This window comes from Ananas comosus, linkage group 1 (assembly GCF_001540865.1).
Source record: "Ananas comosus cultivar F153 linkage group 1, ASM154086v1, whole genome shotgun sequence".
NCBI lineage: Eukaryota > Viridiplantae > Streptophyta > Magnoliopsida > Poales > Bromeliaceae > Ananas > Ananas comosus.
Window position 1 is genome coordinate 818,975 of NC_033621.1, and position 12,667 is coordinate 831,641.

The following is a 12,667-nucleotide window of genomic DNA, read 5'->3' on the forward strand; positions in this document are numbered from 1 at the left end:
TTGGTGATTGATACCCGAGCTTTTAAATTTGAATCTTAGTTGATTTATATTTTCAGCTAAGTTTATTTTTTAAAAAATAAACGAAGCAAATAGCATGCTATCTTTCTCTAAAAATAAATAAATAAATAAATTCACACTTCACAGTCCAATTTTTGTTACCATCACCACAACATCTTCCCCCTTTGTTTATCCTGAAATTATTTCCTGTACGTGGTCTACCATTTTATCCACGGACCTACAAGTAAAACAGTTAGGCTACACCTGTAAACTGCTGTTTTGTAGAAATATTTGAAGTACTAATCTTTGTTTTTCAAATAGTTTCTGAAATTTTCTTAATAGTTTCCACCATTAGAGCCAAAAAATTAAATTAATGCTTCCATATTTAGTGGACATATATACACAGTAATCTATGCTTTAATGGTAAAAAAAATAAACAAAAGAGAGGGGGACTTTTTTGGTAGGGATTAGTATTTATTATTATGAAATTTGTGTTACTCGCGTGATGGACTGTAGATGCAACGGACCGTTTTCATCAAATTTTTATTCCAAAAACTACCTCAAAAGCTAAAGACATGCGAACACTACTAACTGTATCTTGTCATTTAAATATATATTTTTTTTAATCACTAAATTTCTTTAGTTGCTATCAGGCCATGATATCAGAAATTGAGTCGCCCCAAAAGAAAAAAAAAAAAAAAAATCAAAGATACTTTAGGCCGGTCCATAGACCAGGTCCTTGCTACAACCTCTCCAACTCCCCACTTTCCCCTGCCATATTATAAGCAAAGCAAAGCAATGCTTAAGAAGTAAACCAACCACTAAATCAACTCTCCACACCACGACTCATCACTCTTACAAAAAAAACCCATCCTCTCTAATTTAGAGAGAGAGAGAAAGAGAGAGAGAGAGAGAGATGGCTCCTCTCGCTCCTCTCTCGGAGCAACCCATAAGCGAGGAGGAGACAACAACAACATGCTCAAAGAGGTTATCTGCAACGAGAAGCACCCGCTACTCCTTCAGAGGCTGGTTTAAGAAGCGCTTCTCCGACAACAGCTCCGATCTCCGCGTCCTCCTCAGCGTCGCCGCGTCCCCTCTCTCCCCCCTCCCCCTCCCTCCCAAACAACCTAAAAAGAACGTAAGTAATCTTTTCCCACCAAGACCTGTGTTAGCTCACCCCTGTGAGTCTGTGACTTAGTTTAATTGTTTTAATGAATGAAACAGATAGCGTGCCGCTATCTACTTGATAGTGTGCCGCTATCTACTTATTTTTCAAAAAGAAAAATCTTTTCTCACCAAAGTTCTAATTCTTCTTTTTAGTAAACTAATGTTCTTTGTAGCTCTCAAGTTATTTTTTTTTAATGAATGAAGTAAATAGCACGCTATCTTTCTCTCCGTAGGCTGCGGTTTCATCAGCCGAGTACATCGTACAGCAGTTTCGGGCGACCACAAGGTGTACGACGATGGCGGCGAGCGTGAAGAGCATGTACGCGGCCGGTCGGGTGAGCTTGGCGATCACTCGCCAGCCGTCGTCGGCGGGCGGCAGGCGCCAGCATTTCGACGGATGCTTCGTGATGTGGCAGCTGGTCCCGGAGATGTGGCTCGTCGAGCTCGCCGTGTCGGGCCAGCAGGTCGTCGCGGGGAGCGACGGCAGGGTCGCCTGGCGCCACACCCCGTGGCTCGGCGCGCACGCGGCTCGCGGCGGAGTGCGGCCGCTTCGCCGGGCATTGCAGGCAAGTGTACCCTGGCCATGCACGTTGTAATCAATTTTCTTTTGTTTCTTTTCGGAGTTCTTTACTGTGCAATTTATTAATGAGAAAAGTACAAAACGTAGGGTCAACAAAGTACCTATCTGAAAGGTCAGCGGTCAATTCCAATTAAGTTCAATGTAACGTAGAAGGAAACAAGAGCAATTAATATTAAACTTTACCTGTAGTTATTGTGGCATAAATTGCTAAGTATGCATAGGTCCGTTTGGCATAGCTTCTGAAAAAATAATTTCTGCAAAAATAATTTTAATTTGGAGAATTGATAATGATAAAAAGCTGTAGAGTGCTTGACTGAATTTAGATAAAAATAATTTTTCTGAAATAATTTTCTAAACTTGTTTGGCAAATTTTTTTTAATGTTTGTAAAGAAAAACTTGCATTTTGTTACATTTAATTAAACAGGAAAGTGGATACAAGTAAAGAAAACAAGCAATTTGTATGGTTCTATTTTCCAGCATCTGTTTGTCTACGAAAATGGAGAGAAAATTTTCACCATAATAAAAAGTGAAGTTGAAAAAGAAAATCAATCAAATATCTACATTTATCCCATGCTTTAAGATGCTGAATAATCTCGAAAAGGGCTTAACATCAAGTAGCTAGAATTAGAAAGAAAAAAAAAATTCAATAATCAAATTCTTCTCTAAAATATTTTGGGTGTTCAGGTGCTGCTAATGTCATAATAGTGTATTGGTCGTAAGGTTCTACTGAACTGTATTTTTTTCGAAAGAAAGATTAGTATGCTATTTATTTTATTTATTTTTTTAAAAAATAAACTTAGTTAGAAATATGAATTAATTAAAATTCGAACTTGAGACTTTGGGTATCAACCATCAAGCTTTTTACCACTTATTTTATGGACGATCAATAACCGTATTTTGTAATTAATATGTAGACACTTGTGCAGTTGTGCTACTCCTTTCAAATTTAATAAAATTAGGTACGATCATTTAGTTCCTGGCAAACTGACCTTTGAAAGATTGACCTGAGTGACCTATATATGCACTCTGCTTGGGTGACCACGTTGTGTTACATCAAAATAATTCCTCATGCAACTTCTAAACCTGGCTTACTTGTAAACCTTGTGCCACTTGCTATTAACAAGTAAAAAGTTATTTAACTTTTATAATTAACAATTAAGAGCCACAAAACTTGCTATTAACCAAGATCCTCAAAGTTATCCTAACTGTCGGTAGGTTTAATATTGTAACGTTTAATTAGCTTTCTTTAGTGTTTATTAGATTAAGTACTTGATTGAATATATCTTGGCCATGAAGGGACTTGATCCTTTGACGATCGCGGCGGTTTTCTCCACCGCGGAGCACGTAGGAGAGAAACCGATAGGAGGCGAGGAGTGCTTCGCGCTGAAGCTCGAAGTCGACCCTCTGATGTTGTTGGCTCGGAGTGACGGAACTGCAGAAACCATCAAACACAAAATGGTCGGCTACTTCAGCCCGCGAAGCGGCCTACTAGTTCACCTCGAGGACTCACTGCTGATCCGAACTCAGACCCCAGGCTCGCAAGCCATGTACTGGGAGACCAACATCTCGTCGCGTATTGAGGACTACCGCCCGGTCGATGGCGTGATGATCGCGCACTCGGGGAGAACGACGGTTGATCTCGTGACGTTTGGCGTCGGATTAAAGGCTGATAGGGTGTTGATGGCACAGATGGAAGAGGTGTGGACTATTGAGGATGTGGTGTTCAATGTGCCGGGCCTCTCTGCTGATTATTTCATACCTCCAGGGGAGGTGCAGAGGATGTAAATGGTTTATTTAGATTATACAAAGTGAGATTGGTTTATCGTTTTCCCTTTATTTCCCTTTTTTTTGTGTGTGTGTGTGTGTGTACATCGTGTATATGGTTTGTTGACATGCGAAGAGTTGTTATGTGTACATATATATACTGCATTGCTACATTTGCAGTACAATTAATGTACCAAAAATATGCACTTAATTAGTAACTGAGGAACTATTGTGTATTGTTTGGCATTGGTCTACGCACGCGGTCAAACACATATGAATTAAGCAGCATAAGTTACAATGAAACAGCAGAATCTATTGCGTTCATCTCCCTCCAATATTTCTTTGTTAGCTTCTTTTTTTCAATTTAGATAGAGGTGGTGAAGGAGAACAACTATGTTCACAGATTTATTAAAATGTATATCATACAAATTATCTCCTCAACTAAACCTCATCACCTCCTCTTGTTCTTCTCTCCTCACCCAACACCTTCTCCTCCTCCACGCGTCCATCGCTGAACTTGAGGCACCCCCTCGCCTTACAAAAGGCCATGAGATAATACACGCCGACGCCGAGCACCGTGAACCCGGAGCTTATGACGAGCACCTTCCAACTGGCGATGACCATGACGAAGACGAGGAACGCGGCGGGGACGAGGCACATGAGGACTAAGGCCGGGAAGGGCATGGGGACGGCGAAGGGGCGCTTGAGGTCGGGGCGGGAGCGGCGGAGGCGGAGGAAGGCGGCGAACTCGAGGAGCATGCCGAGGCTGTAGAGGAAGTTGGCGGAGGCGACGATGTCGTTGAAGCTCATGAAGGAGATGCCGAGGATGATGAGGCTGGAGAGGAGGATGCCGACCCAGGGGGTGTCGAAGAAGGGGGCGCGGCGGGCGAAGAAGCGCGGGAGGAGGCCCAGGTCCGCCATGCCCATCAGCTGGAACGCACCGCTGCTCAGCTGCGCCTCGTAGAGCCCGATCGTCGACAGCACCGCCCCGGCCTCGATCCAGTACTTGAGCCACCTCCCCGCGATCCTCCCTGCGTTCGTGCATGAATATTGAATGTGCCTCAACAATAGCACGTAGCTAGATTCTCTTTAAACTTGATTTAGGAGCGAGGTCTATGTATTTTAATTGGTGTAGTTTCTGTAGTAGCCGCGCGTGCGCTTTAGATTCTACTAGGAAAGGAGAAGGGAGTTGCATCGGCTGGCTCAGACGCGGAACGCATTGGCATTGACATGATACAGATAAATACTCGCGGAGAGTTACATGTACGATGCTTTTTTTTAATCTGATTAAACTGCGCACCCTCTATACATAATTGACCAAGTTATAATATCTACTAGTAGGTTTTTTAATCGGGTTTTGAGTCGTCCATCATGGGCAAATCCTATCCGATCCATTAAGAGATGATTTTTTTAGTTGGTTTGAAAATCACCCAATATATGCAGTTAAAAACGTGTAGAAAGAAAAAAGGAGGAATGAAAAGTGAAAGAAGATTCTCACTTTCTGCTTTTTCTTCTTCTAATGAGATTTCTCTCTCTATTACTAAGATTCCTAAAAGTTTACTTTCTTCTTGGAGGATTTGACATTTGGGCTGTGAAAATTAGTGTAATTTTCATCTTGTGATCTTGCATTTGATCCATTGGAGCGAGTGGTTTGGTTTGATCCTGTTTTATCACGATCTTCGAATCGGAATTGAGATATTTCATAGATTAAATTTTACCTTCACTACGGACTACGGGCTTTTTTTTTTCTTCTTTTGAGAGATTATAATTTTTATCTAACATATTTTTTTAAAAAAAATTACAAGAATACATAGTACAACATAAAAATAAAAGGTGCAACTTTTCTATAAATAGTATAATTTAACTATGTATGGAGCAATATGTTTTTTTCCCTCTTTTTCGTGCTTCTGTTTAAAAAGAGACTGGGCATAATACGGGCCGCATTCACGGGTACAAGGGCCCATAAAGGACCTTACAGGCCCACGTGATTAGTTAATAGCAACACCAGAGAAAGAAGTAAAATTAGAGAAACGGAGCGCGCACGTATACACGTACCTGCGGCGTCGGCGAAGAAGCCATCGTCCCACGCGCTGGGCGGGGCGTCAAGCACGCCCATGCCGGCCATGAGCGGCAGCAGGTAGCTCAGCGACGTCATCACCACCGACACCCCCAGCGCTCTCGGAAACGTCGTCTCCGGCCGCTCCACCTCCCCGGCCATCGTGCTCGCGCTGTCCCAGAAATTCAAGTTCCAAAACAAGGTGTTGAAGAACAGCCTCCAATCCTTGTTCTCCGCCACCGCGAGCCACCGCCGCGGGCGCAGCCGCGGAACAGCCAACCCCGCCATGAGCACGAACGGCGCGAGCGACGCGGCGCCGAGCGCCACCGCGACCCACCCCACCACGCTGAGCCCCGTGTAGTTGAGGAACGAGAGGGCGACGTTGAACCCCGCCACCGCGCCGGTGCGGGCGCCGCCGGAGCCCACGGCGGGGGCGACGCGCGCGAGGTAGTCGACGCAGAGCGCGGGGAACGCGGCGCTGTTGATGACCCCGCTGAGGTACTTCCACGTGCCCATGAGGGACCCGGCGAAGGGCCCGAAGGCGCGATCGGCCCAGAGGACGAAGCCGCCGTTGCCCGGGAGCGCGGTGGCGAGCTCGGCGGTGACGAGGGACTCGGGGACGCTCCAAATGAAGGGGAACACGGCGAAGCCGATGAGGGCGTAGAGCGGCCCCGCGGAGGACACGGCGGGCTCGGCGCCGTAGGGGCCCCCGGCGACCTCGAAGTAGATGAGGAAGATGAGCGGGATTAGGGTTAGCTTGTTGGCGGTGCCGTGGCGGGTGGAGATCGGGGTGGGGAGGATGGGGTTTCGGAGGGGAGTCGGCGCCGAATCCGTCGGGGTTTTGGGCGGGGATTTGGTGGGGCGGGAGAGGTCGGAGCCGAGCCCGGGTTTTGAGGGGCCGTGGAGTTGGATCTCGGAGCTCATTGTTGCGGGGTGGAGGTGGAGACTGGTAGTATTAGTATAGCTGCGGGGATTAAGTAGAGTGCATGGGAGATGATGAAGTGTAAGTGATAATTAATGATAATAATAATAATAACAGCTGCAATGTGCAATTCCATCATCTAAAAGTTTATACTTAATTATCTGTTAATAACGTTGTCAACTCTTTTTACGAGCATACTTAGGGCAATTACTTACAAATTTAGTGTATGATATTCCTAGTTTGAAGTCTAGTTTTATATTATTAGCTGAGTTTATTTTAAAAAAATGAATGAGTTTAATTAAGCTGATAACTTGTTGTCTTTCTCTCAAAATAAAGAATAAAAAAAATATTTTGCAATAATCTTTTTTTGGGTTATAGACTCGACATTTAAACTGTTTGATTGAGCATTTAAACTGTTGTCTCACTGCCACTGTGCCACAGTATTACTTGGTATTTCGTAAATTGATGAGTAATCTCCGATCCAACGACCCAACATTTAATAGGCATTATTTATTGCTAGCTGAATTAAGGACAATGCTGTCTTGGAGTATAGTTGCATTTCTTTTTTCACCGCATGGCAGATTATTGTCATTTTTTTAGACCTTTTTTAATATTAGAATAAATTATTCTAGTATACAAATTTTCTAGTAAGATTGTATTAGTAGAAAGCTTGTTTTTTTCTTTTTCAAAGATCTTACTATTTATAATTTGGCTGAATAGATATTTTACCTATAAAGTAATTTATTTTATTCTGAAAGAATGATTTGAAAGCCAACTACGATAATTCATTCTAAACATCGGATTATATATACTTTTTATCATTCAAATATATAAATTTATTAAGCAAATTTAAAAAACGTATCGAATAAAATATTCACACATCCAAATAAGACTTTTTGCTATTATAATTACAATGAATTATAACAAATCTTTTAGCTGCGTACGACAATTATCATATGCTAAATCAATCACTTTAATATTGGTGAAAATTTCAGAATTTCTCAATAATTATTATTTTATTTTTTAATTCATTAGTTCTTTTTACTCTTATTTGTTAGTATTTATTATTACTGTTATATTTATTTAATTAACGTTCTTTTAGCACGCGGATGTTGCACGTTCCGCACGTGCTCACTCCGCACGCACCGGCTCCTCGGGCGCTTTCCATCTCCTCTAATCAGAAGGGTGCAATTAATGGAATGGAACATTGGGGTGATTCGAACGTTACACTTTATTCCGGGTTTTTTTTGAAACTAACCCTGTGAAATTTCATATTTGCCAAACTAATCCTGTGAAAATTTTATTTGTGAAACTAACCCTCCTCTCGCCACCTCAGCGGCCAAATCAGCATTTCTCATAAAGACGGTGATTCGTTCACCGTTTATAAGTAAACTCTTGAAGACGGTAAATGGTTAACCGTCTTATTCAGACGGTAAATCGTTAACCGTCTTCTCTAGGCGTAGCATGCCGCCTTTTCAGCAATTCTCCGCGCACCCTACCACCTTCTCAGCAATTCCCCGCGTGGCACAAGACGGTTAACTGTTTACCGTCTTCTCAAAGACGGTAAACAATTTACCGTCTTATCTCCCTAGCCAGCTATTTGGCCAAGTCCTTGAGAGGGGGCCTAAAACACAGATAAGACGGTGAATGGGTTACCGTCTTCATTAGACGGTTAACTATTCACCGTCTTCAGAGTAAATTGGCCAAGTTGTGGTTGGGCTAAAACACAGATAAGACGGTTAATAGTTTACCGTCTTATCTAAAGACGGTGAATAGTTCACCGTCTTATCTGTGTAAAAGAAACCAGTTCAGGACTTAGCCATTTTTTCGGGGTTCTGGAGTTTGCGCTAAAGACGGTGAACCATTCACCGTCTTTAGTGCAACCGGCCCCAGGTTGAGCTCAAATTCTAGCGCCTATTTCAACAAGTTTGAGGCAAGTTTTTTCACGATAAGAAATATTCAAACGAGAAACACAACATCACGAGTGGAATAACAAAATACAATCAACTGGATAAAAATATCAAACAAAATACTTACAAATATACAAATATGAAGCANGAAAATAAAAATCTTACAAAATATGATGATATGACATTAAAATTTTAGATCAAAGTTATTGATCTTGTTTTATATGGTATAAAGAATTTTCTATCAAAATTTCATGCGATTTGGATATTTCTACACCGTTAAACTTGCAACCGGCTCACCATGGCCATTAAAATTATTGATTTTGAGCCCCTTCGATCACTAGGTAAATGATATCGAAAAATCACAAAATTTATTTTCTAGATACTTCAAATACTCTAGATCAACTCTAACGGAGCCGATCGTTAATTCGAAAGTCCGAACATCGAAAATAAAGTGGAAGCACGGAGGACTCCGTGCTTCCATAAGCATACCAGCCTACTATATATATATATATATATATATAGATATAGAGAGAGAGAGAGAGAGAGAGAGAGAGAGAGAAAATGCATGTGGGAATGATATTGCTGCAATAAACTTTAATTAAATATAAATTTTCATATAAATTTTTTATATTGCTGCAATAAAGTTTTATGGTGCAATTTTATTAATTGATAATATATGGCTGGTATGTCAATATTGTGACATCTTAATCAATTTCATATCATCAACAGATCAACTGCAATATTATTATATTACTGTTACATTGTCATAAGCTAACTACATTATTGGGTTTTGCTGGTAGGTTTTGATTAGATAAGAAGCAGAACAAGCAATTAGAAAATTTAACCTTTCTTAGGGAGAAAGAAGTTCATGGACAAATAAAAAAATTATAATCATATAGTTTAAACCAGATAGTTCGGAATAATATATATCTATCAATTGCTCTAAGTAATACTGATGATTACATAAAAAAAATTTGTTTTGCATAACGGCAAAGTGAACTTTTGAGCTTTTTAATATATTTTATTTGAAGTTTTCTTAATATTAGTTAATTTGACAGAATTTGATTCGGCTTTCTATAATATATATTTAGATCACATACAAGAATAAATAAATTACTATTAGAAATGATATATCAGAAACACAAAAATCCTCCTCCATAAAAAAAAAAAATCCTAATCATTTAAATAAAAGATTATTTATTCAGTTTAATACTATGAAAGTAACAGTTTTATACTAATTCTCAAACAAAATAATTAAGTTAAAAGAAATGTTGCTGTAAATTAGTTTATCATAAGAAAAAAAAAAAATCTTATAGTGGAATAAGTTGCATTTCACTGATTTCGAGGTCAACTGAGGTAGAGGTCGAAGATCCACTGGTGAATTGTCAAGCATACAATTGATTTATATTCTAATTGGCTCATTTTCCGGGCGAAGTTACTTTGGCGGGGTCCATTTGGACAGTTCGATTGGACATTTAAATACTTTAGTACGATATTTGTAATGCCTTTTTTGGTGGTTTTATTGCTCAATGATCCCTCACACGTTGCTTTGGGAGAGATTTGTGGACAGTTGTGCGCCATTTGCTTAGTTCGCATTCACACGTACTTGTACTTGTCTTTGAAATTATGTTGGAAAGAAAAAAAAAAAAAAACTTAAGATACTTAAATACACGTACTTATTGACTCACAGGATAGTGACATGAAGGAAATCCTGGAGCATGATGGTGAATAGGATTTGACTAAGCTGCGTTAAGTTGTAGTCCAAAAATAAGTGAGCCTCTCATCTTGCAGCAGTTTTCTACAGTATGTAAACTCAGTCATCTCCATTATTTCCTGAGTGGTACAAATTTTTCCTTACCTTGTCAATCGGCTCGGCCAAATTTGTTAGGGATGTTTCGAAATTTGGTTATCAATTTTGATTTTGATTCTTTAATTCGTTGGCAGTTTTGCGATATGGTAGATTTAAAAAAAAAATAAATTATGAAGAAAAAATAAATATTGGTGGTGAGTAGTAGAGAGCTTGAGCAGATGAGTTTGATAACGAAGAATCCATTAAGAATTTTTTTTCTCCTCTTTTACCCTGGACATGATGCAGCATGTTGTATTCTTCAGAATATTATAATTTCTGTTTTTATAGTGAAGTTTTCTCTTCTTTGGCTCGTGATTTTATTTGCTACAAAGAGTTTTTTTTACATAAATCTTTGTGGTCGTTTTACATTACTATTTTCTATGGTTTATCTATTTTGCGATTGCTTTTTTTTTCTATCAGTTTTGTTTGTGCTTTCGTCGTAATAAAATCCATCAAATGTAATTATTTGTTTAGCTTAATTTCTCAATGGTTTCTACCAAAAAGAAAAAAAAAGAAAAGAAAAAAAGGGAGAGTTCCACAATTTAATTTCTGTTTGTAAAGAAAAGCTGAATTCGAGCTTGCAAATGAAGGTAGGTTTTTAAACTCAGGATAGGTCCTAGTAGGCAACTGGTGAATTTTACTGGATCGAATTTGAGTTGGATAAACAAGGGATCTGAACCCAATGTTTATTTCTATACTATTAAGTTTACGAAAGGGAATTTAGACACAGGAATATATAAAATTTTTAGAGTAGGATAAGATTTAGGGCTTGTTTGGTTCATCCATTTTGGGTATGGAATGAAAATCGGTTTGATCAAATTCGGTTAATTTTGTTTGGTTCGCATGAATCGATTTGGGATTCCTATTACGGACTGGAATGGGAATAGCCCATTAGACTTTAATTTGATTCCGGTCTTCTAGTCCGGATTGAGATTTTATTCCGAAAGCCCACTAAATTCTCGAAGTCTATGTGACCATCTCACCTTCCTTCTCTTCACCCCTTTCTCATCAAAAAAAAAAAAAAAAACCTATCATCTCTCAAAACCCTATCCCTAACCCACTTCAATAAAAATTTTTAAAAATAAATTTGATATTTTTTTTGAAAAACTTATTAGAGAATAATATTATATTTTTCATAAATTTTAAATAATATAAATTTATATTTGAGAGTAAAATTAGTATTATAGTATCCNGGATGGTGGGTGGGGTTTGATTTGGATCCTGTCCACTTCGAGTTAAATCCCCGCTTTGTGATCTTATCTTATAATATTTTAGTGGGTGCGGATCCTGTGGGATTGGTATCGGCACCATCCGAAGCGCCCCCACATGCATCATCCCATCCTGTTGTCCCCCAATTGCAACCCTATTTGTACATTCAAAAGCGAGTTACATTTAACATATTATCCATCTAAAAGTTAATTTCTGCATGCTAGTATTATCACTTTAATTCTTTTAGTACTTATACTTTAAGGGCTTGTTTGGTTCATCCATTTTGGATATAGAATGGGAATCGATTTGATCAAATCCGGTTAATTTTGTTTGGTTCGCATGAATCGGTTTGGGATTTCTATTCTAGACTGGAATGGGAATGACACATTAGCCTTCAACTTGATTCCGGTCTTCTAGTCCGGATTGAGATTCCATTCCGAAAGCCCACTAAGTTCTCGAAATCTATGTGACCATCTCACCCTCCTTCTCTTCACCCCTTTCTCATCAAAAAAGAAAAAAAACCTATCATCTTTCAAAACCCTATCCCTAACCCACATCAATAAAAGTTTTTAAAAATAAATTTGATATTTTTTTTGGAAAACTTATTAGAGAATAATATTATATTTTTCATAAATTTTAAATAATATAAATTTATATTTGAGAGTAAAATTAGTATTATAGTATCCTACAATTTTTTTAGTTTATACGAACCAAACAATGAAATGTGAATAACTCATTCCAATTCCCAATCTACAAATAAACCAAACGTCTTGGGGGAGTAAGCCATTCCAATTACCATTCCAATTCATTCCCATTCCATTATCCATTCCAATTCCACCCTTGAACCAAACAAGCCCTTAGGGTGCGTTTGGTTCGAGTTATCTTGGCAGAATTACAGGCAATCCTGCCAGGATAACTATATTTGGTTAATCTGCTATGTAATCTAGTCGTTAATGTAGCATTACAAATCGAGCAGGATTACATCGAAAATATTAACGAGAGGGGGGTCGTGAATCTTGCATTACTGAAACCCGTTAATACTATATATTATGTAAAATGACAATTTCACCCTCCAACAACCCCAAATCTAATTAACAGCATTATTTTCATCTCTCTCTCGCCTTCCCCCCTCTCTCTCGCACGCCGCTTTCTCTCGCTCTCTCTCTCTCTCTCGACGTCTCTCTCTCTATCTCTCTCTCTCTCGCACGAACAC

General features: G+C 39.3%; 2 protein-coding genes across 2 annotated transcripts; one reads left to right on the top strand and one right to left on the bottom strand.

Moving 5' to 3' along the window:
- LOC109707426 lies at nucleotides 824–3,726 on the top strand. Its single transcript, XM_020228672.1, has 3 exons — nucleotides 824–1,135; nucleotides 1,398–1,730; nucleotides 3,041–3,726. The coding sequence occupies exons 1-3, from the start codon at nucleotides 914–916 to the stop codon at nucleotides 3,527–3,529; spliced, it is 1,044 nt and encodes a 347-aa protein (XP_020084261.1). The 5' UTR covers nucleotides 824–913; the 3' UTR covers nucleotides 3,530–3,726.
- On the bottom strand, nucleotides 3,841–6,591 carry LOC109707419 (probable polyamine transporter At3g13620). Its single transcript, XM_020228662.1, has 2 exons — nucleotides 5,564–6,591; nucleotides 3,841–4,539 (listed from the first exon to the last, which is right to left on the bottom strand). The coding sequence occupies exons 1-2, from the start codon at nucleotides 6,486–6,488 to the stop codon at nucleotides 3,950–3,952; spliced, it is 1,515 nt and encodes a 504-aa protein (XP_020084251.1). The 5' UTR covers nucleotides 6,489–6,591; the 3' UTR covers nucleotides 3,841–3,949.